This window comes from Pelodiscus sinensis, chromosome 2 (genome assembly GCF_049634645.1).
Source record: "Pelodiscus sinensis isolate JC-2024 chromosome 2, ASM4963464v1, whole genome shotgun sequence".
NCBI classification, from domain to species: domain Eukaryota; kingdom Metazoa; phylum Chordata; order Testudines; family Trionychidae; genus Pelodiscus; species Pelodiscus sinensis.
The window spans coordinates 49,812,477-49,839,600 of record NC_134712.1 but is presented as its reverse complement, the minus strand read 5'-3'; the positions used below and the strand labels follow the sequence as shown (position 1 = coordinate 49,839,600).

At 41.3% G+C, this 27,124-nt stretch overlaps 1 protein-coding gene across 1 annotated transcript in view; it reads left to right on the top strand.

Annotated features, from left to right (window-relative positions):
* The window catches only part of STMN2 (stathmin 2), a 67,942-nt gene that overhangs the window by 21,938 nt on the left and 18,880 nt on the right, over positions 1–27,124 (top strand). Inside the window, exons 2-3 of the mRNA XM_006131558.4 lie at positions 14,785–14,880; positions 16,641–16,813. Coding sequence (XP_006131620.2) covers positions 14,785–14,880; positions 16,641–16,813 — 269 coding nt within the window. The remainder of the gene's footprint in view (positions 1–14,784; positions 14,881–16,640; positions 16,814–27,124) is intronic.

Genomic DNA, 27,124 nt, shown 5'->3' with positions numbered 1-27,124 from the left:
CATGGCACAGCATTGCTACCCTTCTGCACTGCTACTGGTGGGACATTTATAAATGGTGGTGCTCCCTCCCACCACTCCCTTTTGGACCATGATCCCTCAGATTTCATAAGAGGGATCAGATTTCATGTATGTGAGAAACATGATGCTTTTTTTCATGGCCATGAATTTGATAGGGCTCTAATATCTTGTGCTTTTGGGAGACCAATACTTCAGCTGCTGTGTGAGTTTTGTACAAGATGCTGAGTCTGATTTTTGTTGGGACCTCAACCAGTACCCTATTTATGTACCCACACTTTCCCACACAGTGTTACAGAACTAACATCTGTCACAGAGGTGGCAGGTTCTAACCCATGTATGCAGGTGAAAGAATATGAATGCACAAAAACCATTTGAACAAACCATATGAAGGATACTCCTTACAACCTGTGACATTCTTGGAGAACTGCAAATCCATCCATTCAAAAACCTAACCATTTATTAAGAGCTGATCCTGCAATCCTTATTTATGTGAAACTCCCATTAACTTCAGTGAGGGCTTTGCCTGAGCAACAGATTAATCAGGTCTGTGTTGATATAGGTTTCTAAATCAAAGTGCTTACCATTTTGCAAAACAATTTGAAAATAAAGCCATGTGGCAGAATGGATACAAAGACTGCTACTGTACCAGCCTAACAGTGTTCTGTTTCTTCTCAGAGTGCTATAATAGAATACAAGCCCATTTAGCTCATACCTCATGAAGCTAAAGCAATCTAGGGATGGACGTCATTGTATTAGAACTACACTGAGTAGCCCTTTCAAATTGTGGCCTCCATTTTCATTTTCTAACGCATAAGAAAAGTGACTGGCTTTCTTGCATGAAATCAGGAGCTGGTCTGAAGGAGACTGTAGCAGCTGAGAATATAAGTGAAAGCTACTCTGCTAATTTCCTCTGCAATTCTCATTCCATGGGGTGACCCAAAAGTGGGCAGTGTTTTACACCTTTCAGCTGAGATCTGTAAAAATCTCTGGATCTCTCAGGCCTGGAGTGCAGGTTGGCAGTAGAAGAAGGAAGCTCACGCTTTCCTTCTGCTGCAGTCTCTGCCTAGCCTACTGCACCCCAGCAGCACATGCCCCCAAATCACTTTTGGACTGGTCACATACCAAAGAGCAGCAAAAGAATCATTTCATGACCCAAATCCCACAATCATTTGCTGCATCAGGGAGTGAGCGGTACGGTGGGTCACAGGGCAACATTTTTTGGATAGTTTATGGTCTGTAAACCAAAAAAGGTCATGAATCACAGATGGAGAACTAAAACACACAGCCTCCTGATTTACACCTCGCACCACGGTTGTCCATCAAAGACAGTCTAAGACACAGAGGATGACCTCCTGTGAAGTGAGATGCACCTCCTACAAATGAACATCCCCCTCAGTCTTCTACAAGTCAGGATTAGTAACATTCACTTTCCTAGAGACACTACTGACAGGTAACCATAAATCATCATTAAAGGGCCCATAGTTAGTAATATCTCAAAATATAGTGGATTTTTATAACAAAGCCTGGGCAGCACATGCATTTCTGGTCTCAAATGCACTCTGAATCTCTATCATTTTTCTTCTCTTCTGGGACAAGAAAACACCATTCAAATATCATTTTAACAATAGGGTTGCATTAGCTGAACAAAATAACCCCATTAACTTGTGTCACAAGCAACCATAATAATCATATTGATGTTTCATAACTTCACCAAGTAGAATTATGTCAACAAAAATAATGTAAAATAGTTATTTAATGGCTTCCAGACCATTAACCTCATGTCATTAGACAATAAAATGAACAGAAATATTGGAATCCTACTATGCACCTTACATACAAATCATACTATTGCCATATAAAGTAATTAATCTGGTGCCAATACCCACTTAAGTCTTCACTAAATAATCTAAACTTTAGGGGAAATTTTTCAGTAAAGTCTCTAGCCACCCCATGTGTCTCGATGCTGAAAATTAAATATGCATATTTGTGCCTACATATTGCAGATGCAAACCAAAAAAAATTAATGTGTACCCTTTAAATAGTCTGTACAGGGCTCCAAACGGGTTTTGTGGGTGCATATGCTGTGCTGGCTTTAGAACTACTGTGTATAATGAAAAGCAGCCCAATTCCAGGAACAAACTGGGCTTGCACTTAAAGGGCATATTCATGTGCAGATGCCATTTTGAGCCTCAACAGTAACTATAATTTTCAGTATTTTGGGGAAGTATTCAATGATAATTATTGATTACATTACCTTTCTGAGTTAACGTAGGAAGAACATTTGACATTTAAAGTGAGTTTTTAAAAGGAATTCTCTTTGGAGATAGAAATCACAAAAACTTCTGCTCAACCTACATATCTTGATTGATCTCGGCATATCATTCAAAAGGGGACACAAAATTGCAAACAAATATTAGCTCAAAAACTTAAATTGCCATGAGAATAGAGTAGATTTGTACCATTTACTTTTTTCTCACTGGGTAGACACATGCTGTGCAATTCCCTATTCTTATTAGAATTATTGTCCAAAAAAGAAAATCAGAGTTTTAAAGTTTTGTATATTTTCTAAACCCAATGAGCAGTTTTGATGGATTGCCCATTCTTATTTTTCCCTCTTTTGGTTTCTTGGGAAGTAAATTCAATCATTTTATCCTGCAATAATCCCGTCATGAAGCTGAGTTTGGCAGTTCATAAAGGTCTTTTGTAAGCTTTGATCTATTATGTCAAATCCAAAAACTCTCCCTTCCCTTATTTCACAATAGCTTCCCTGGGTAGACAAGTCCTTAATTACAATTGAATCATATTTCTGAAGTTTGCTTTTCAAATATAATTGTTAGAAGCATCCTCTTTTTTAATGAAAGCTGAGATTCTTGAGAATAAGGAACTGGTTTCAGGGAAGTGGTAAGTAATCATTGTTTCCAAGCCCTGGTCATTGGATACTGGAATTCTGTTGTCTAATTCCCAAGTCTAACAAAGCTGGTGGAAATGAATTCATTTGTATTATGAATCATTTTCCCACACACAGGGCTTGCAGAGTCTCCAAGATAAAAATCACTGACCCAAATCTGGAAATGAGAATAAGTTTAAGTTGCATAAGGTCTGTGTGAAAACTGAGCAGAAATTTCAGGTGTTGGTCAAGTAGGTTTGTTTGTTTAACTACGGGTAGCACCATATTGCACTCAAAAGCATAGGTGGGTGGTAAAACCTGCTCCCAACATCTTCTAATGTGGATAGATCTTGGTCTCACCGCTACTGATTTTCACCCCCTGCAGTGTTTCCCTTCTGCAATTTCACAATAAGGGATGCTGTTTTCTGAGATGCTATGATATGAAGCAGAAAATTCATCTTTTTACCATTTATTTTAGTTAATAGTTCCCTTGCTAGGATGTCAATATCTTCTACTGTAGTCACTCCAAACTAACTTCCAGTTTTGGCAGGTCATCACTTACCATGACCACAAATATCAAAATGTGATGGATTTCTTAGAAAATTCACCTTATTGCACTGCTTTCTGAAAAGGTGAAAAAACATGTTTTCCTGTCAGACAAAGGCTGTCTGTCCATCTAGCTGATCCCATGTAAAATGAGTATTGTCTCATTCACAATGGGTCTTCTATCACCATTCTGAACTGAATGCAAATGACGGTTCATAAGACCTTCAGAAAGTAACTATGAGGAAAAGAAAATAGTGCAAGGGGAGACCCTCATCTTGAGGTGCCCTTCAAATGTTTTCTTGGCTATATTTGGAGGGCAGAGCAGACACACAGGCATCTTCACCTAAGCAGACATCCAATTTGCTTCTTGAAAGTGGGATCTCAGTGAGGTTTGACTGACAATGCTGGAAAGCATTTGGATGAGATGGACTTCTCTAGAGAGCATGTTAACTGTTAGCTAAGTTTAGTCTCTAGAAAGCATGCTATGATAATCATTTTAGATGTAACCATTTGTTTCCAATAGTCTTACTCATTATCTGCAGTTCTAGTCCTTCATAATAAACTTATTCTATTTTTCACTATAAGCATATCTTAGGCCTTGTCTACACTTACTGGGAGATTGGCAATGCAGGAATTGATCCCCCAGGGGTTGATTTAGTGAGTCCAGTAAAGACCCATTAAATCAACCACTGATAGGATTCTCATTGACTCAAGCACTCCACTAAATCAAGAAGAGTAAGGGGAGTCGACGGGAGAGTATTTTCTGTTACCCTCTCCTTTCCCCCCCACAGTGGAGATGCCTTGGTAACTCGATTTAAGGTACCTTGACTCCAGCAGTGCTATTTACATGGCTGGAGTTGCATACATTATATCGACAATGCCCCCTAGTGTAGACCTGGGTTAAGTGTTGTGGTGCTAAGCACAGAGGTGGGGCTGAGTCGACTCTTACAAGCTGGTATGTGCCATTCCCTTGGGAACAGCAAGCTTGGTAATTCAATGGACATGGGGCTGAACACCACAGAAAGAGCTCAAGTATCAGGGTGTTTGCGTGGGCCTGTTGCTGCCTGAACAGACACAGCAAGGCCTGTAGGGCCAGGAAGATGATGCTTATGTTGCCAGAAGGTGATGGTTACAGGGAGCTGATCAACAGAGTGAACAGACAAGACTGTTTCACACTAAGGCTACATCTACACTGCAGCACTATTTCAGGATACAGGAGGTATCCCAAAATAGCTATCCCGTTTCTTAACAGCAAACCTGTTATTTAAAAATATAATGGGCTCATTGTTCCAATGTCCCTGTAAACCTCATTCCACGAGGAGTAAGAGATGTTTCAGAAAAGCGGGTTATTTTAAAATTTGGTACTGTCTCAACAGCACCAAATTACGAAATAAGCTATTTCGAAATTGACTTGAAATAAGCTATGCAATTTGTGTAGCTCAAATTGTGTCATTTATTTTGAGCTACAAGTGCACAGTAGATGCACCGTAGAGGGAAGGTGGTGGTGAGATATGACACCACCCCGAACACCATCACACCTTTATTCTTCTTTCTCCTTCTTCACTGCTGGTAGTTATTAAGGTCTCAATTCTCTGTCAAATCCACTATTTATAATAGGGAGCTCTATCCGACAATATTGTGAGTTGTCTTGCATATTGTCCCAAAAGAATGAGAAACTACAAAAATGTGAGCCAAATGCAGTTATATAATCTTTCTTTGTGTTTCTACAATGTTTAAATCCGATCAGAGATTAATTGCAATTATTATCAAGTAATCCCTTTTTCAATTGACAGCAAGTATACAGCACACATTTGTGGATTACAAGAAGAATTACTGGCTAAAAAAAGACTCAGAGTTTCGCATTCAAAGGAACAACACAGCCCTCACATTGACAGTATTTCTGTTAAAAAGCAAAATGTCCCAGCACTTTGCAGTCAGTATAAACAAAGTAAACCTTCAGAATGTAACCACGTGTTTTTGTCAATGAAATCCCAGAGAGATCAATATAAATATGACTATAGTATACCAGAACAATATGAACTTTGTGTATCATGCATTTCATGCTTCATCTAATCTTATCTCTTACCTTTCTCCATAGCAGTCTTTTCCAAAGCAGAAAAAAAAATTGGATTGAGGTTCAATAATTAGAATTCATCCTAGAAGGCTGACAATTTGACAACATGCTGGAAGCAGGGGAAGGAACTGGACTGTGTTATGAGTTGTGCTTTGTAACCATGAGTCAGGCTTCCAGAAATCATGAAATTAACTTTAAAATTAAATTAAAAAAAATAATCATCATCATTATAGTCTGGTTTCTGGTCATTGAGTGTACACTAGGGTTCTTGTTTACAAGCTTTTCTCCACAATCCTGAGGGCTAGAAATTACTTTATTAAGAAAAAAGCCACGAAAGCTGAGTGAGATTCTCATGTAATCCCATGACTCATGGAGGTGAGAATTGAAGACAAACATCAAATATAATGAAACCCTCAAGTAAACCAAGAGAGCTGTACATACTACTCTTTTTTTTCTAATACATCAAATGATTTCTGAAGCACCTGTTTCTGGGCAGAGTGTCCAGGAAGTGCAAAAAAAAAGTAAAATTAGATTGTAACTCATCTTAGTGATACTAGAAGTTTTCCTAAACAAACTAGATGAAAGGGAGTAATCCAGAGAGGAAGAGCTGGTGGAAAGGAGAGGTCAGAGTCGGTAGAGATATTGCAACCAAAATAGAAACAACTTGAGAGCAACAATAGTGAGATTCTTCACAGAGGGAATTCCATGGATAGGATCCCTGATCTAAAATAATTTTGCTGATGACCTACAACCTTGGAAGTCATGAACAATCTATTTCATGGCAGTTGCCTGACATGCCTGTGAGGAAAACAGAATGAGATGAGAACACAGGGAACTTCACCTCAAACAGCTGTGAAAGCAAACTTGAATAGGTGGGAAGTTGTCACTGCATCAATCAAGTAGAAGGAGGCGCCATCCAGGAAGTTGCTCACCTGAGCTAGGGAGAGGAGAGGGTACTTCAGTTTTGCCAGCCCCAACTACTTAAAATTAAGAGTGAACCCGCCAAAATCATGCAATTGACTTTAAATTATTTTTAATAATAAAGTTAGCAGTACCTTTTAATTGCTTGCTGAGACTTCAGATTGCATGCAGGTTATGATTTCAGCTTTTTCGCTACAGCCACGAGAATGGGAAACTTACTTTAAAAAAATGAAAGTTGGGATTCTGATATATTCACATGATTCCAGGAGCCAGGCATTAAGAAATACACTATCATGACAATACCCTGTCACATTGCAAGAGTTGGCATGGCAGAGCCCCCCTCTGCTTTTGGCTAGTGGATGACAGCAGTACAGACCCTGCTTCCCCCAACTCAATACTTACCTAGAGATTTAAAGGCTTTTATATACTGCAGTTGAAACATACAATTAATCCATATCACCTTTTGTTAGTCACTTCCTTATTAAAGGAAATTGTAAGCTCCAGATACATATCATTTACTACAGAAATAGTTAACACTGTTATGTACACAATGGATGACTGAATGAGGAGTCATGCAATTAACAAAGCCAGTTAATGAAACTGACCCTGGAAGATGCACCTTGTTATAATCTTTTCTTACCAAGTTGTAAAAGAATCAACAAAAAGAGCAAGTGTGTGTGTGTGTGTGTGTGTGTGTGTGTGTGTGTGTGTGTTCCGTTAACACATTTAAAATGATACTGTTGAAAATCTTAACCAAACATTGACAGCTAGTCGTGGTCATTATGACAAATGGAGGAAGACAACTGATGTTTATACATGGATGCAGCATGTGAATGAGTGGCTATCACTTGCAGTGTCATATTCCTCTGCCATTTAAATTTAGACCCTGGTTGCAAAAAGGGAAGATTCATTCACAAATTTGAGTGGAAGCAGTAGAAACATCCTATTGAGAGAACAGTTATATGACATTAGCTGTCACCAACCAAGTGTTGCCCAGACAGCAATTGCTTAGCTGTCATTAAAGAAAAGGCTAAACACAATAGTAGCTCTCAATTATGATAAAAATCGTAACAGCTGAACATACCATATTATTAAGATAGTACTAAAGACTTTCTCAGCACTCCTTCCTTCTCCACTGCCTCTTTTCCACAAAGGCAATTTTGCACTGGGACATATTACATCTATTTATGTTCTTATCTGTTCTATGAAATAAGAAACTGATGAGACATTAGGCATAGAAAAGCTTAGTTACCTAATTGTCAGAGCCTGATCCAAAGTCAAGGAAAAAAGTCCTGTGGACTTCAATGGACTTTGAATCATGCCCATTTTCCTTGCCATCTCCTTCGCTTTCAAAATTCAGAACAAACAAATAAAATTACATTAAAAACTGCTCCCTCAACTTTTGAGTTTGTGCCTGCCCCATTACTAAAATGTGCTCATTAGCTTTACTCTAAAACATCTGGCAGGGTTTTCCTCCAAATTGAATCACTACTATTATTGAATCTCTTCCTTCCCCTCACTAAATTAAAAGGATGGTTCTTAAAGTCTGGGTTGTGAATGGACTGATAAAGTAGTTTTAAAAAAATCAGTGTTTTGTCAAATGCATGTTAAATAGGTACTGTACCTCATATTAATTTAATGGATCATGCTAAAAGAGGTTTGCTAGATGGCACTTAATCTAAAATATAAAGTGAGTTATTGTTCCTTATGCAATCATAAACATTGTCTCCCCAAATATATGGTTTTACAGAAATGTTCTTTAAATAAAATGCCTGCATTTCCATGAAGGATGAGGGTTCAATGGCAAGGCAGCTTATCTAAGAGCTAGGGGACTCAGGTACAATTCTCTCCGACAAACATCCTGAGTGTGAATTAAGCATGTTACTTTGGTTCCATCTATACTATTTGCTAGGGGCGTGATTCTCCTCCTTGCATACACATACTTGCACTAGCCCTTCTCAAGCTAGCTCAAGTAAAATAGCATAATGGCAGTAGCTCAGATAGTGAAAATGGCTCAGGTGTGATTTCTGGTGGGTATCTATTTGGTCCAGCTTAGTGGGGCTTTTGTTGCCTCTACCTATGGTACTGTGCCTACAGCTGTTTATATTTACATTGGCTCAATGAGAGCTTATGCAACTACATATACATGAGCAAGGGAAATTACATCCTTGGCTCATGGCATAGATGTAGCCTAGCGGCCTATACACACTAGCACTTACTTCAGTATACCTTAAGTCACTCAGGGGTGTGAAAAGCCACCCCCCGAACAGTATAAGTTATACTGACCTAAACGCTGGTGTGGACAGTGCTACATCAGTGGGAGAAGCTCTTCTGCTGACATAGCTACTGCCATCGGGAGAGCTCTCTCTCTAGAACAGCACAGCCACATCAGTATAGCTTTGCTGCTGTAGCAGTTCTAGCAAAGACGAGTCCTTAGGGCACTGAGGCACAGATAGACTATCTGTAGCTAATAGCATTTAAGAGGTAAGGAGCTCAAAGACTACAGTTATGCTGGCCATAGAAATAGCTAAAACATATATTTCCTTGTAATGTGCTATATTATCTGTATGTTTGGCTGCTGGTGCTGCAGTAGCCTCTAGAATCTGGTAGGATTATTCAAGCCAATTTGCAACTCTGGCTGAATGCCCTTCTAGGCTGGGGCAAAGAAGGACTATATCAATACAAAACAGAGCATGGTATAGTCTGGTAAAGTACCCAAATCCTGCCACTACCCAGGATAAAAAAGGAGAACCACCGCCGAAATGCTTTGAGTGCAGATAGGGTGCTCACAGAAATGAGAGCCGAGCACAACACTTATCTCTCAAGCCATGTTCTACAGATGACAAGCTGGAAAATCACAGGTTTTTTTTCTAATTGCTGTAAATGCTTTTAGAAAATGCAAATAGCAAATACTTGGCAGAGTTTTAAAAAAAAACCCACAGGAGGTGCAGAACTGCTAGGATACCTAATTCGGGCAAATGCATATAATGATATTTTATAGCCCTGATTCAGCAAAACACTTCACAATGCTTTAGTTTTCTTAAAAAGATGGGCTTAGGTGCTTTGCTGCATAGGTGTTATTCTGCAATGTTAAAAAATGCCACCATTTTAAATGCAGGGAAGCATTTGCATGATTCCACATGGTAGCAAGTGATTCTACTGTAAAGGTCATTTGGAGATCAAAAATTCCCTTTCTGATGTGAGTGCCATAATGCTAGAATGTATCAAACAACTGACATCATTCCAAAGATTCCTCCCAGTTCAAGAGAGCTACTTTAACAGCAGCAGTGAAAAAAAGGTTACCAAGGTCCTTTTTTGTACCTTTCATAAGCTTTGCCATAGTACTGTTGGATTCAAATATTAGAATCATAGAATACTAGGACTGGAAAGGACTCAAGAGGTCATCGAGTTCAGTCCCCTGCCTTCATGGCAGGACCCAGTACTGTCTAGATCATCCCCAATAGACATTTATCAAACCTACTCCTAAATATCTTCAAAGATAGATTCCACAACCGCCCTAGGCAATTTATTCCAGTGTTTAACCACCAACATTTCCGTAATGTCCAACATAAACCTCCCTTGCTGCAGTTTAAGCCCATTGCTTCTTGTTCTATACTCAGAGGCCAGGAAGAACAAGTTTTCTCCTTCCTCCTTGTCACACACTTTTACATACCTGAAAACCAATATCATGTCTCCTCTCAGTCTTCTCTTTTCCAAACTAAACAAGCCCAATTCTTTCAGTCTTCCTTCATAGGTCATGTTCTCTAGACCTTTAATCATTCTTTTTTCTCTTCTCTGGACCCTCTCCAATTTCTCCACATCTTTCTTGAAATGTGGTGCCCAGAACTGGACACAATTCTCCAACTGAGGTCTAATCAGTGCAGAGTAGAGCAGAAGAATAACTTCTCGTGTCTTGCTCACAACACACCTGGTAATGCATCTTAGAATCATGTTTGCTTTTTTTGCAACAGCATCACACTGCTGACTCATATTCAGCTTGTGGTCCACTATAACCACTAGATCCCTTTCTGCCATACTCCTTCCTAGACAGTCGCTTCCCACTCTGCATGTGTGAAACTGATTGTTCCTTTCTACGTGGAGCACTTTGCATTTGTCCTTATTAAACTTCATCATGTTTACCTCAGACTATTTCTCAAATTTGTCCAGATCATTTTGAATTATGACCCTGTCTTCCAAAGCAGTTGCAACCCCTCCCAGCTTGGTATCATATGAAAACTTAATAAGCGTACTCTCTACGCCAATATTTAAATCGTTGATGAAGATATTGAACAGAACCGGTCCCAAAACAGACCCCTGCGGAACCCTACTTGTTATACCTTTCCAGTAAGATTGTGAACCATTAATAACTACGCTCTGAGAATGGTTATCCAGCCAGTTATGCACCCTCCTTATGGTAGCCCCAGCTAAATTGTATCTGGCTAGTTTATTGATTAGAATATAATGTGAGATCGTATCAAATGCCTTACTAAAGTGTAGGTATACCATGTCCACCACTTCTCCCTTATCCACAAGACTCGTTATCATATCAAAGAAAGCTATGAGATTGCTTTGACATGATTTGTTCTTTACAAATCAATGCTGGCTGTTCCCTATCACCTTATTATCCTCCAGGTATTTGCAGATGATTTCCTTAATTACTTGCTCCATTATCTTTCCTGGCACAGAAGTTAAACTGACTGGTCTGTAGTTTCCTGGGTTGTTCTTATTTCCCTTTTTATAGATGGGCACTATATTTGCCCTTTTCCAGTCTTCTGGAATCTCTCCTGTCTTCCATGATTTTCCAAAGATGATAGCTAAAGGCTCATATGCCTCCTCTATCAGGTCCTTGAGTATTCTAAGATGCATTTCATCAGGCCCTGCTGACTTGCAGACATCTAACTTTTCAAAGTGATTTTTAACTTGTTCTTTTTTTATTTTATCTTCTAAACCTACCTTTTTCCCACTAGCATTCACTATGTTAGGCATTCCTTCATCAGACTTCTTGGTGAAGGCCGAAACAAAGAAATCATTAAGCATCTCTGCCATTTCCAAGTTTCCTGTTACTGTTTCTCCCTCCTCACTGAGCAATGGGTCTACCCTGTCCTTGGTCTTCCTCTTGCTTCAAATATATTTATAGAATATCTTCTTGTTTCCCTTTATGCCTGTAGCTAGTTTGAGCTCATTTTGTGCCTTTGCCTTTCTAACCTTGCCCCTGCATTCCCGTATTGTTTGCCTATATTCATCCTTTGTAATTTGACCTAGTTTCCATTTTTTATGACTCCTTTTTTATTTTTAGATCATGCAAGATCTCCTGGTTAAGCCAAGGAGGTCTTTTGCCATATTTTCTGTCTTTTCTATGTAGCGGAATAGTTTGCTTTTGGGTCTTCAATAATGTCCTTTTGAAAAACTGCCAACTCTCTTCAGTTGTTTTTCCCCTCAGTCTTGCCTCCCACGGGACCTTGCCTACCAGCTCTCTGAGCTTACCAAAAATCTGCCTTCCTGAAATCCATTGTCTCTAAATTGCTGTTCTCCCTTCTACTATACCTTAGAATTGTGAACTCTATGATTTCATGACCACTTGCACCCAAGCTGCCTTCCACTTTCAAATTCTCAATCAGTTCCTCCCTATTTGTTAAAATCAAGTCTAGAATAGCTTCCCCCCAGTAGCTTTTTCAGCCTTCTGGAATAAAAAGTTGTCTTCAATGCAGTCCAAGAACTTATTGGCCCACTGTGTTAGTTTCCCAACATATATCTGCATAGTTGAAGTCCCCCATCACCACCAAATCCTGCATTTTGGATGATTTTGTTAGTTGTTTAAAAAAAGCCTCATCCACCTCTTCTGCCTGGGTAGGTGGCCTGTAGTAGACCCTTAGCATGACATCACCCTTGTTTTTACCCCTTTTAGCCAAACCCAAAGACTCTCAACTCATCTGTCTCCTACGTCCATCTCAACCTCAGTCCAAGTGTGTACATTTTTAATATATAAGGCAACACCTCCTCCCTTTTTTCCCCCGCCTGTCCTTCCTGAGTAAGCTGTACCCTTCTATACTGATATTCCATCATGCGTATTATCCCACCAAATCTTTGTGATGCCAACGATGTCATAGTTGTATTCGTTTATTAGCACTTCCAGTTCTTCCTGTTTATTACCCATTTGTCTTGAATTTGTAAATAGGCATCTAAGATACTGATTTGATCTTGCCTCCCAATTCTGCCTTGTCCCTCCTTTCTCTCTGCTATTATAGTCCACACTCCCTCCCATTTCCGACCAAGTCCCCATGTTTCCCATTTCCCCACTCTCAATGTTCTTTACTTACGCGTGGGCTTTGGTCACCTGTCCCAGTCGAACCTAGTTTAAAGCCCTCCTCACTAGGTTAGCCATTCTGTATCCAAATACAGTCTTCCCCTTCCTTGTAAGGTGAACGCCATTCCTGCTTAGCAGTCCTTCCTGGAATAGCATCCTGTGGTCGAGGAAGCCAAAGCTCTCCTGGCGACACCATTGTCGCAGCCAGGCATTCACCTCCAGGATGCTCCTGTCTCTGCCTGGGCCCCTACCTTTGACAGGAAGGATCCTAGATAATGCCACCTGTGCTCCAAACTCCTTCACTGCATCCTAGTCAATATTGTTCTCATCATTACCGTTTTTGTATGTAACTGAATGTTTTCACCATCTGTAAACAAAACCACAAAGACTTGCCAACCTCAGTATGCAGACAGCAAGATCTCTTGGTGGAACTTTGTGCTGGGGTATTTGTTGATCAATATGGATTAAAATGAGGCCTACAGTAGGTCATGTGTGCTCTCGGCAGATTGATTGGTGTCCCGTGATCAAGATCTATTAGTTTCTTCTAAGCAGTACTCTACTGAATGCTGATTTGAGACCCTTGCCCTGAAAACTGCTGAGCTTTTGCATCCTGAATTTCATGGCCTTTAATGAGAGTTGAGGGCCCTCAACCCGCCACAGGAAATGATCAAACTCCTTGCAGTTGGCCCTTTTTGATTACCAAATATAAAAAGGAGCAAGCAACATTCAGATGACAGACTGAAAGGCAGTTTTATATAACTATGGATTTCTATTAATTATTTTAAACTTAATGTCTTAAAGTCACCACTGGCATAGCTTTATTGATTTGATACAGTGACATCCAGGCTGAATTTGATTTGATGTGACAGTTATAATATCAGTAATAGTTCATATTCAGAGCATATTTTTATGTCCCAGAGACTAACTTGTACTTGCCTCTATCTGCGACAGACAGTTTCTCATTCTGAGAGGCACTTCCCTATGCAAATGGGGGGTTTTGAAGGTACAAAATGTGCACAAGTACTCTGCGTACTGTAAGAGAGGGTGGGAGGCAAATTTTCAAACCCAGACGCTCAGCATTTGCTTCCTATCCTGTCTTACAGTATTCATTTGTACAGCAAGGACAAGTGGCTATGGCACTTGACTAGTATTCAGAAGATGTCGGTTCCATTCCTGACTTTGTTCAGGCCTGCTTGGCAATCTTGAACAAGCAACTTACCTTTGTCTGTGTCTCATTCATAAATTGTGGATAATATTTACCTATTTGGTAAACTGTTTTAGAAGTATGGCTGAAAAACACTATATTACACCTAGATATTGTTATTATTAGTCCCAGTGGCCTCCAACCCTGACTGGGGTCTGTGGGCCCTACCAGAATACAAATTATAAATAATGGTAATTAATATGAATGTGGTATATAGATTGGTTTACACTAGAACTGGATGTGAACCCAATAGGGCAGGTGGTTAAAACCTTTTTGGTTTTGAATACTAAAGAGTTTTGCTGAGAATTTTGTTATGAATTTATCCATATTTCTTGTTTAATTATAAATATTTGGATGACATTTGTATTTGAATCAGACAACGCTTGTAGCCATCTATGAAACATAATTCAGAGATCTTGATGAGAGTTACATTTGGAGGAACAGTAAAGTTTGCATGAGTGTCACTTGCCTCTGGCTCCAGAGGGACACTGAATTAGGACACTATTCCAGGATTAAAATACATTGCTGGCCAACCATCATCAGCTCATAAAAGTCAGAGATCTCCAGAGGGCACAGGATCCAAAGTTAAGACTATGTTGTAGGAGACATGGAGGTCAGAAGCACTCTGTGCAGTACTGGGTGCCCAACATTCCCATACTGTTAAGACATTTCCATATTCAGAAGGAATGGTACAAGGCAAACATTCCAGAGAAATCTTTCAGGCTGTTCTATCAGATATACAGCTAACTACTCTAATTAAAATCTACATTAAAAACTCACAATAAGAAATTTGGGAAACTGATATAAGCTAATTTGATCTTTTATTTCAGCCTATAAGGAAAAGATGAAGGAGCTGTCCATGCTGTCTCTGATCTGCTCCTGTTTTTACCCTGAACCTCGCAACCTGAACATCTATACATATGATGGTGAGTAACCTTCACTGGAAGTAATCCTGCTTGTTAAAATATTTGGCAGTGCTGGGATATGACTCATTTCACCCTCACAGTTTGATATTATTTAATCAATGCTTTGCTGATTTAACAATTCACTTGGGGCATGTCTAAACTACATCCCTCTTTCGAAAGAGAGATGTAAATTAGACAGATCAAAATTGCAAATGAAGCCAGGATTTGAATTTCCCATGCTTTATTTGCATAATGGTGGCCACATGTTCTTTCGAAAAAGGTACTTCAAAACAGAAACCGCTGTCTAGACATGGTACTCCTCATTTTGAGTACAGGAGTACAGGATCTTTCAAAAAAGGGGTTCTACCCCCAAAAAAGAACTACGTCTAGACAGTGGTTTCACTTTCAAAATACCTTTTTCGAAAGACCGCGCGACTGCCATTATGCAAATGAAGCACAGGAAATTCAAATCCCAGCTTCATTTGCAATTTCAATCTGTCTAATTTACATACCTCTTTCAAAAGACGGATGTAGTTTAGACATAGCCTTGCTGTTTCTGGTTGTTAGTTCCTACCAATTGCCTATTCCGCATCATGGTGACCCTTAGATTCTAAAAACATTACTTCAAAATCTCATTTTAAAAAGCCGGCTATTTTATAATGATGTATGGTGTATTTAGTACCTCAAGAAATGCTACCCATCCAGGAAATTGCAAATATTCACAGCTGATTCATTTCTTAAAAAAAAAAAAAAGAGCGAAAAAGAAAATGTGCTTTCCCTAGTAGGCATCAATGAGGGAAATCTTAAATTATTAGTAAACTTGGAATTCTGTCACCCAAGCTTGGGAAACCATATTGTTAAATTGATTATATCTGGGGATTTTTGTTTGTGAGTGGATACATGGGGGTCATGATGGTAAACAATTGAACTACTTGAGGAATTGCATCTCTGAGCTGCATGGGAGGCTGGATAGCAGTCTTAGCACCTGCTTCAGCAACAAAAACAGTGGAGCATCACTAATTCCCTGGGGGGTCAAGAGCTATGCCTGGCCCTCACCAGCATAAAAAGGAGGCAATTTTGGAAGAACATTTTTAAAAAATTAGTTTAATCTCTACTCAAAGCTGCTGGATTGATAGCCTTAGAAACAAATTCTTTATCCATCCATAGGACAGGTACAGCAGGAAACAGTCTGTGCAAACTTCCCCAAGTGATCTGATCATGACATCTCAGCCTCAGATGCATGAATAACTCCAGTTCCATCTACATTCCAATTCAATACTTAGTTTAATTGCTGAGATAAGCAGCAATTTGGTGCCACATTGACAGTGAATTCTCTCAAGTATGGACACTTGTTCATCACTGGGCTGCAATCACCAATTAATTTCACATGACCATGGCCACATGCAGATTATTTTTGGTCAAACAACTGCTTTTTAATTTAACTTTAGAAAGCCAGATTAGGTTTACAAAAGTAGGTTTATTATTATTAAAAGTGTCAAAGGCAAATTAAAGAATTTTTCACACCCAACGTTATACATGTATTTGTCCATACTAATCTCCACTGTCACACATACACACACACACACACCTTTCTAGTTCCAAAATGCCATACATATTTATCTTTATAAGATTAATTTATACTTGCACTTCAACTAACAAAAGGAAATGTACCTCTCAGAAGAGCCATTTTCAGCACATTCTCAGCAGTTTCCTTTACATCGCCAGAGTATGCTATTTTCTCCTCCAATGGTAGGTTTAGCATTTCTAATTTTGTTTCCTAGATATGGAAGTTAAACAAATCAACAAACGTGCCTCTGGCCAGGCTTTTGAACTGATCTTAAAGCCACCATCTCCTGTCTCAGAAGCACCACGGACTTTAGCCTCTCCCAAGAAGAAAGAATTGTCCCGTGAGGAGATCCAGAAAAAGCTGGAAGCTGCTGAGGAAAGGAGAAAGGTATCTTTACTTTTTAGAAGAAATTAGTTGTTGTGCCTTGCCTTATGCAATTGCAGTAAAGTTTCCTATAGTTTCTGATGAAAAGTCACATTGCAGTAATGACACACCTCTCGGGGTATGTCTACACTACGGCACTAATTCGAACTAATTTAATTCGAATTAGTTAATTCGAAATAAGCTAATTCGAATTAGTGCATCTAGACCTAAAAACTAATTCGAATTAGCGTTTTGCTAATTCGAAATAGCATGTCCACATTGAGTGGACCCTGAACCGAAGTTAAGACTGGCCAGAACCAGTGCCGGCAGGGCATCAGGTTAGGACTTAGAGTGTGGAGCTGCTGCCTCAGGCTAGCCGAGGGCTGTGCTTAAAGGGACCCGACCCCCACCCTGGACAGACAGTTCTCAGGGTTCCCCGCTTGCTTGTCTAACTCGATGAGGGACAGCAAAGCAGTCCTGTCTTGGAGTGCCCCGAGTGCCCGCACTCGGCACATCACAGCACTCAGCCATCATCCCAGCTGCACTTGTCACAGGCTGCCATCCGGGGAGGGGTCAATCGGGGGGCTGTCAGGATCCAGGAGGCCCTGCAGGAGAGCTTCCACCCCGAGGAGCCCGCAGAGCCACCCCAGTCCTCCCCATTGGGGCTCGTGCCCCATTCCTACCTCACCTCCTTCCACTTACTCCTCCCTAGCCTCCCCTTCCTGATGTATAAAATAAAGGACACGTGTGTTCAAAAATAGAAACTCTCTTTATTTAACAAAACTGGGGGGGGGGGGGGATTAACCTCTGGGGAGACTGGGAAAAGGAGGTAGGAGAGGGGAAGAGAGAGGGTGGGAGAGGGGAGAGGGAAACCTGGGAGGAGGGAGCTGGAAGGGGGAAGCCAGGGGAAGGAGGAGGAGGGGAAGTATATAACTATGATACGCCATATCTTCAGTACTGTGTACAGATGTGGTCTCCTCACCTCAAAAAAGATACTTTGGCCTTGGAAAGGGTTCAGAAAAGGGCAACTAAAATGATTAGGGGTTTGGAACAGGTCCCATATGAAGAGAGGCTAAAGAGTCTGGGACTTTTCAGCTTGGAAAAGAGGAGACTGAGGGGGGATATGATAGAGGTATATAAAAACATGAGTGGTGTGGAGAAGATGAATAAAGAAAAGTTCTTCATTAGTCCCCATAATATAAGGAATAGAGAACATCAAATGAAATTAATGGGCAGCAGGTTTAAAACTAATAAGCGAAAGTTCTTCTTCACACAGCACAAAGTCAACCTGTGGAACTCCTTGCCACAGGAGGCTGTGAAGACTAGAACTATAACAGAGTTTAAAGAGAAGTTAGATAAAGTCATGGAGGTTGGGTCCATGGAATGCTATTAGCCAGGGGGTAGGAACGGTGTCCCTGGCCTCTGTTTGTGGAAGGCTGGAGATGGATGGCACGAGACAAATCATTCGGTCATTGTCTTTGGTCCATCTCCTCCGGGGTACCTGGTGCTGGCCGCTGTCAGCAGACAGGCTACTGGGCTAGATGGACCTTTTGTCTGACCCAGTACAGCCATTCTTATGTTCTTATGTTCTAGGGTCGGGGTTCTCACTGGACCAACTTGATTTTCATGCAAACCTGCTCCTTTGGTGGCCAGGCTGGCAGCTATCCTGCGCTAGCCGGCTACATTCCTGTGGCTAGTGCGGAGGTCGTGGACATTGGAGGCCTCCCCCCAAACCTCAATGAGGTCCACGATCTCCGGACTAGACCAGGTGGGCGCCCACCTCTTGCGGCCCCGGGCAGGCTCCTGGGAGCTGCCAGCGTGGTCCTGGGAAGAGACAGAGGGCTGGGTGGCAGCGGGTGGCTGGCTCATGCCGTGTCAGGTGCAGGGTCTGCTGGCTGGGTGCTGGCAGGCTTGCAACTGGCACAAGCACTGTAGCCAGATCGTGCCCCTTTAAAGGCTCCAGGGCCAGGAGGGGGGCAGAAGAGTTTCCCTGGTTTGGCCCAGAGTGGCCACCATGGCAACCTGGGAAGGGTTAGCCTCCAACTAGTTAGAAATTAAGTGGCTACACAGCCCTTAATTCGAACTACTTAATTCGAACTAGGCGTTAGTCCTCATAGAGGGAGGTTTACCTAGTTCTAATTAAGCACTTCGCTAATTCGATTTACATTTGAACTAGCGGTTTGTATGTGTAGCCCCTATTAAACGGCTGTTAGTTCGAATTAACTTTGTAGTGTAGACATACCCTCAGTGAGCCATACATGTCAATGGAAATACTGGTATTCTTTCCACTGATATTTATAGCTGACAAGTGCATTCATTGCAAGAAGGTTCTTCATCAGAAATGTGAAAAAATGAAAAGTGTTGAATGAAACAAACTGTTTATTTTTTCTTTCTGCTTTTTTAGCCAAAAAACCCCACAACCACCCAAATTCAATCAGCTTTAATGGGCAGGAAGTATGTATTATATAGCTAAAGTAACTGTGGATAGGAATCTTACTGTCTGAAATGGGCACCCATCATTGGCAGAGGTGTAGATCTGCTGCCTTCTTCTATCCTGGCTGTCTCCCTGCAGCTCTAGTACCCTCAGGCCCTGCAGCCTAGAAGCCGTGTTAGGCCAGAGCTCCCCAACCCTGCCTGCCTGCCTGCCATTCCCCCAGCACTGCTCTGTCTCAGTAAGCCTCTAACTTCCATGGAAGCTAGGTCCTTCCTACTCTACAGCCCTTATTTATACAGCCCCACCTGGCCTTTAATTATCCGCAGCCTCACCTGTGGCTACCTACCACACAGGCTCCCTAAACTGGTTTTAACCCTTGTAGGGCCAGGGCAGATGCCCCATCGCACCTCTTTGTGGAATAAAGAAGTTTCCCTTTATGACCTTATTCAGCATTTCAGGCTTCCATGGTTGTTAATTGTGTATATTCTTCAAAGATGTCAACCTTCTAGCAATAAAAAGAGATAAATGCAGGGTATTTGGAGCAAGCAGACGAGCTCTCTGGCTTCCATCCTGATTGATGGGCCAAAGAAGTTTCCCTTATCAAACATTTTTAGGAACAGACTTAGCTATTATTTATTCTTGGATCTGGACTTCTAATACTCCTGTCATCTGAAGAAATGGGCTGTGCCCATGGAAGCTCATGATACTATCCACATGTTTTGTTAGTCTTTAAGGTGTTACTAGTCTATTTGTTGTTTAAGTTTTTCCTGTTACAGACTAACTCGGCTACCCTTCTGACGCTATTCTACAAAGTTAAACTACATTTGCTATGTATATTTTAAGCCCCATTAAAACAGGATAAATAGACAATTTATTTCTCAGCTCTAGCTAAAGTACACAAGTCAGGGAATGGGCTGCAAAGGTCATTAAAGCTTATCTGTGCATATCTCTGGCACTTAAGGCTGCTTTGTAGAGGACTAACAAGACTTACACTGTTAGAGCATTCTGAGGGCTGTTCTAAATTATGACAAGCAACAATGGTCACAAGAGACTGAGAATGCAGGGGAAGACTGGAGACAGTCCTGGCCACTCCCCCTTTCCTTCTGCCACACAGAAGGTGAGTGAAAAAAGAGCATCTAATCTCTGTGACTCCAAATGATCTATGTTATCTCGAGGTGATCCTTTCAGGCTACTTAAGCGGGCACTAATTGCACCCGCTCACCAGTGAAATGTGAAAGTGGCTACTCAAAAAAGCTGACCAAAGGTGCCTAAAAGTAAAACAAGCTCAGCTGTCTATGATCCTTTAGTCTGGCTCTTTGATCTTATCATGTGATATAAATAAGAGCACAGTTTCTAGATTTTTGTCAAAAGGTAGAATAAAATAAGCAAAGAAATTAAGAGACTCATGCTATAGCTTGGAACCACATACAGCAGCTTCTAGACCAGGGGTGGGCAAAAGGGCCTCCACGGGCCAGATCCAGCCCACCACATGCATTGATCCGGCCCATGGAGGCCCTGCCGCTCCCCCGCCTCAGGCCAGTTAGGGCCTGGGGGTAGGGTAGCATGCGAAACGTCCTCCCACCCTGTGAGGACACGTGGTACTTCAAAGTGCTACGCACTCCTCGCAGGGCAGGAGGAGATGTCACACGCTCCCCCACCCCCAAACCTTAATTGGCCTGGGGGCAGAAGGGGAAGTTTCCTCCACCCTCCACCCTGCCCTGTGAGGAGCACACAGCACTTTAAAGTGCCGTACACTCATGCAGGGTGGGGGCAAGGCAAAGCAAGCTTCGCGCAGCTCCCCCGCTCCCAGGCCTTTATTGACCTGGAGACGGGGGGAACACACAAAGCCTCCTCCCAACCCTGTGAAGAGCACATGGCACCAATCAGGGCATACGGGTGGGGGAGCTGTGCGAAGCTTCCTTTGCCCTGCCACAGCCCTGCGAGGAACGTGGCACTTCAAAGTGCTACGCGCTCCTTGCAGGCCGAGAGGAGGTTTCGCGCGCTCCCTTGCCCCCAGACCCTGATTGGCCTGGGGGTGGGGGAGCGTGGGAAGCCTCTTCCCGCCCTGCCAGGAGCATGGGTGCCTAGTGGGAAGGGGGGGGGGCAAAGGGACCTGTTATTGCCGACCCCTGTTCTAGACTGTTTCCTTACAGAATGAAATAAAATGGCCTCTTTCTCCATTCAGTTACACTAGTTTAAATCAGGAATAATGGAATAACTCTCATCCAATGGAATGTGAGGAGAATCAGCCCCATTAAACTCAATGGGACCATGTGGATTTACTCCAACTGAGGATCTAACCTTATTTTAATCCATTTAGAACACTGCTGGCATATAGAGACAGATCTGGGGATGAAACAGCAACAATTAATACTTGATAATTTGTACATATTTTACTGTGAAATCTAAACCTTAGTGGCCAAGCTATTTTAATGATCAATGTTCCAATATGAAACCTAATAATATATTAGATTGGAAATTGGCAGCAGAGTTGCCAGCATGGATGGCTCCTTTTTCCCTACAAATATGTTCATTTGGAATGATGATCTCCACATAGCATTCACTGTTTGGGACACTAGGAGATTCACAGGATGAGCATCATCCTTTTTCTACCCATCCACTTTAATAGCCAGGCATAATCATTCTAGATCATGTTTTAAATAAAATCAAGTACAACTGACTGATTGCCTTGAGCAAATATCATTAATTGGTTTCACACCAATTAGGAGTTAGAGTGGACTGTGTTAATTTGATTAGCGATCATATGAAAAAGTCTGCAGTGATGCCTACATTTCAGTGATTCCTTATTTGTGCTCTTGGTTTCTTAGCTTTTTAATTATCACTCTTTTTTATCACTTCATACTCATCTCTTTATTATTTTTTTTCTTTTCATCTCCCATTTCTCCTCTCCTGTTAGCCCTAGCAGAATACAAATTATAATAAACATGTACAGTTGTTTGAATAATTTCTTATCTCAGTTATCGCCAAGAAAGATAGTAATAGACTTCTCCAGCCCCTATACAGGCTCTTTCTTACTGTAATCCATTATTATCCCATTATTTTAATGGGGGTGGGTATATAAATGCTGTGTTTTCCTCCCCAAATAGGTAATCAGAAAGATCTCATCACCCTTTCCAGATAAGAAATGAGAACTCATTATCACTGTTAGAAGCTAAAGTTTATTTTCAACAGTATGGAAAACTCTAACATGGTGTAACTATTTATACCCATTGGTCTGGGAATATTCAACTATCACACCAGATTTCTATGTTTGAAAAGCCCTAAGTTGAATTATACATTGTGATCACCATTAAGCAGCATGAAAATAAGACTCTAAAGGGATTTCTACTAGTCTTTGGATTAGAATAGAGAAATCATATGTAATTAAATCCTCTTAATGGCTTTGTATTTGGATGAAAATTAATTGCACTAGTCCCTAATGCATAACACTAGAGTGAAGGCAAAATAACAGTCATATTTTCTGACATTCGAGCTGTCAATTTCAGAATAAAGCCAATGTGTCTTTTTAATTCCACTATTATTATTAATGTTTAAAGATAAGCCCCCACCCAGTGTTTACCCCTGTTGTGTGGAGTGGCTAGTTTTCCTTGTTTTGCCCCTCTGTCTGCTAACACCACTGCAGTACTCACCATCTGCCTATGAGATTGGAGAACATGCCTCCTTTGAGGCCATCTTTCATGAGGCTTCATTCATTAGTAGAAGATATTTTATCTCCTCTTCTTTGGCAGTAGCACTAGAGAAAGAGACACCTCTTTCCTGTACCACTGCATACCGCAAAGACATGCAAAGCCATATTAGATAGAGATACCATATTTGAACTTTCAAAAAAGAGGACATTCCCGAGAGGGCATGTATCTGTATCAGTATCTACCAACTCACGTTGTATTAATGTGTTATACTATATAACTATACTATGGAACACTAGAACTGAAGGGACCTCGAGAGGTCATCGAGTCCAGTCCCCTGCACTCATGGCAGGACCCAGTACCATCTAGACCACGATATACTGTTATACTATGTAACACATTCATAAAACATGAGTTGATAGATATTGATACACTCCCTCCGTGGAGTGTCCTCTTTTTTGAAAGTTCAAATATGGGAACCCTAATTAGACATGCTGCAAAAAACACAAACCTCAAGGGAGGAGGCAAATAGAATCTAGAGACTATTGCTCTTTTTCTGTGCTAGAGCCAATGCAAGGCACTCCACCTCTCGTATGAGTAGTTTGGGGAATCTGATTGGCCAGTGGAAGTGGGCAATGAAGGCAAGTAGCAGCCCACTCCATGAAGTATGTTTCCTTGCCAACACTGGAGATTTTCCCCTTGAGAATTTTTTTGTTCTCCTTCTATCAGCCTCAACTTTCAAACTTTCTACTCTCTTAGGAGGGGTTGCAGAAGTTAATTTCACCCAGCTGAGTAAGGCTTATTAGCTCAGTCAGCAGTGCTGTCATAGGGGAAGGAGACTGGGAAGCACTGTAGAGGAAACACCAAACAGAAGGGAAGTGGGGAGTATGACACACTAGGGATGTAAGCAACTAGTCGACTATCCAGTAAGCTTATGCTTATCGGATAGTTGAATAGTGATGTGACTAGTCGCTTTCCCCCCTTGCTGCCTCTATCAGAGAGAGGCATCCAGGGTGGAGCACCAGCCAGTGCTGGGGGGAGCTGGCTTAAAAGCCGGTTCCCTGCAGCACCATCTCCACAGGGGGTAGAGGCACAGTGGGAAATGGCACGAGCGGGGACTGAAGCAGTTTCCACTCACGTCACTTCTGCTGCGATTCTGCTTTTGAAACATATAAGCAGAAGCCCTGCAGGGAGCGTGGAGCTTCCTTTTGAAATGTACAAGAGCCCTGCTGGGGCTCAAAGGCTGCAGTGCTGCAGGGAGTGCAGGGCCAGCGGGAGTCCCCTGCTGGTCCCACACTCCCTGTGGGGCTTCTGCTTTCGAAACAAGAGCCTCGCTGAACTCTTACTACAGTTCAAAGGCACAGATGCCCTTATAGGCTAATCAACATCAACTATTCGATAAGTTAATTCATCTAAATTTAACATCCCTATGACAGACACCAGAATTCTGCATGAATTATTGCATTCCTCATATCTAGAAGGTCACGCCTCTGTCCTTCCACACAGACACTTACTCCTCACACCAACAGCTAATGAATTCTCTGTAATACTTTGCAACTTTGAAGCTGCATACTTGTTGTGTTGATGTGCCACTTCTAGATGTGCTTGCATGCAATGGAAAAGTAGTCCCCTTTCACAAACAGTAACTCAAAGACAACCAGTAATACAACACAAAGTGCAATGGCTGGAAGCTGACTGTAGACAGACTGAGACTAGAAATAAAGGGCACGTCTTTTACAATGAGAAAGTGCTACAGGACCACTCGTTTTTTAGGCTTTTTTCAAGTTATACACTAACACGGCTACCCTTAAGACTTTTTAACAATGAGGGTAATTAATAGTTAGAGCAACTTACCTAGGCATTTGGTGGATTCTTTGCCACAATAAGTCTTCAAATCAAGGTAAGATGTGGTTGGAATTATTAATTCATTAATACAGGATATTGCAAGACATTAATTCAACCACAAAGTCCTTAAATCCAAAGGCCAAATAATATTTATTAAATTGTTCTAAACATGCCTAAAAAGCCTAAATAATAGGCACTTATTATCCCCACATAGCTATAAACATTCATAAGCATTTGATCAGAGTACTCACAAAAGGGCTAGACAGAGTGGTGCTTAAATTCCTGTTGGCTGGCTCCAACTGGCCATGCAGGTGTTAGTACTGAACCTTTACAAAACAATCTTTTTATACCCTTTAACAAACAAACGATGTCACTTCTAGTTGCTAACCTTAGTTTAGAACCACTTTTCGACAGCATGGGACGGACTCCTTTCCCCGCCTTGACCTCACACAGATGGTGCATGTGAGGTCACACTGAAATGGAGAATGCCATTTTGCTCTTCCAAATAGCATCTTTCATGTTGTTTGGGGCCCGGACAAGAAATACTTCATTAAAATGGGGTTGTGCCAGCAAAAAGTTTGGGAATCCTGAGCTATGGTCTTGATATAGCAATCACTGGTGAAATTCAGACATTTGTGTTATACAGGAGGTCAACCCTAGATCACCATAAAGGTCTTTTGTAGCTTGAAAATCTAGGAATACATGAATTGAGAAGCAGGAATCCCAAGGTTATTCCTGAGCTCAGGTCTCTAGCTACCAGTTTATTGTGACTGGCACAACATGAAGCCTGGCAGCGTGACTATTCATTATTAATATTCGTCCTGTGAGATTCGTGCTAAACATTATAATTTGTGACTAAACAAATGCAGAAGGGGGGGCTATCTCTTGAATGTGTGAAATAGCATTCAGGGGAGTCAGATAAACAATTTGGATGCCAAGAGCTTGGAAAATAAAGATTTGTTCTGTATCCACAAAAAGAGATAATGATAATATTCCCAGACAGATAATTGTGGGTGCAACACTGGGGCCTGGGATACTCCCTTTCCTAGAAAATTCCAAGGAGTAAGAGGAAACATGTGTTTCCCCCACTTTCCTTTTTCTCTCCCTACTGGCCTTTCTAAAAAATTGTAAGGGAACAGAGAGCACACTGACCATGTCAGTATTTGTCACTTCTCTCCCCCATCTAGCTAGTTTTCCTTCCTGTTTTGTTTTGCTTCAACAGTTTCACTGTCCTTTGGCTGCTCTGCGTGGCAGCTGTGTTTGTTTGGAGACAATATAAAATGAAGGGTAGAATGAGCCTGGAAGTGTATTGGAATGAGTAACAGCTCCCACTAATGGTACTCCTGTATAAGTTACAGCATGTTCTGGTTTACTCTTTCTCCCATCTGCTGTAAATAAAGTCCATTGACAGGAACTCTGTGTGTGCCTCAGATAGCAGTTTGTCACCAAAAAAGCATAAAGAATAAGGATGGTAGAGGTCTGCCTGTTAGAAGAGGTATATTACTTACAGGATGCAGCTTGGGATATAAAAATCTGACTTACAGCCATCTGAGTTAGCTCTGGAAGAAGGGGCTGCTAGAGAAGAGATTAAAGTCATTTTTCTTTTTGTTATATTTCATGTATCACTTCATTGTAGTCTCACTCACATGCTGATCCCAAGCCCACTACAAATTAGGCCCCAAAAAGCATATTTTCCATGAAAATTCTCCCAAACAACATGTGGTGTGCTCAGAAAGAGGATGTTTTTAGGACCCTCAGCTCACCATCACCAAAAACACTGACACCTTGGCTTGTAAAAGGAATCAAACAAGATGGAGAATGGGAGTCTTAAAACAGAATTTCTATTGCAAGAGTTGTGGGAAGTGGGTCCAACAGAGGTCTTTTATTCAGAATAGGTCGAGTGGCCATGAGAGATCAGAAGCAACCTATAAGACCATTGTCTCTATGCTATTTTGATGACAATGCTGACAGTGTTGCCCCATATATACTAAAACAGCGTGTGCCCTAGAAAGACAAACACACCCTTCTGCACATACATAAACATCCAAACTGAAGAGAAGGAGCATCCTTACTGAAAAATCCTCTCCTTGCATCTCAAAGGGAAATCAGCTAATACCGAGCACAATTGTGTCTTATAGCATTTGAATGTATCAAATTCCATGACTCCTTAGGACATTTCTTTTCATATTATAATTGTCCCACCCAAAGGGCTTCTTAGGCAATGCCATTCTGCTAAGAAAAGAGTTGCCACTGACTGCAGTAATTACATTAGCTCTTCACCTTAGGCTATGTCTAGACCGCAGGTTTCTTTCGGAAGTATCTTTTTTCAGAAGAGATCTTCTGAAAAAACTTCTTCCAAAAGAGAGCATCAACACACAAAAGCACATCAAAAAAGCGATCTGCTTTTTC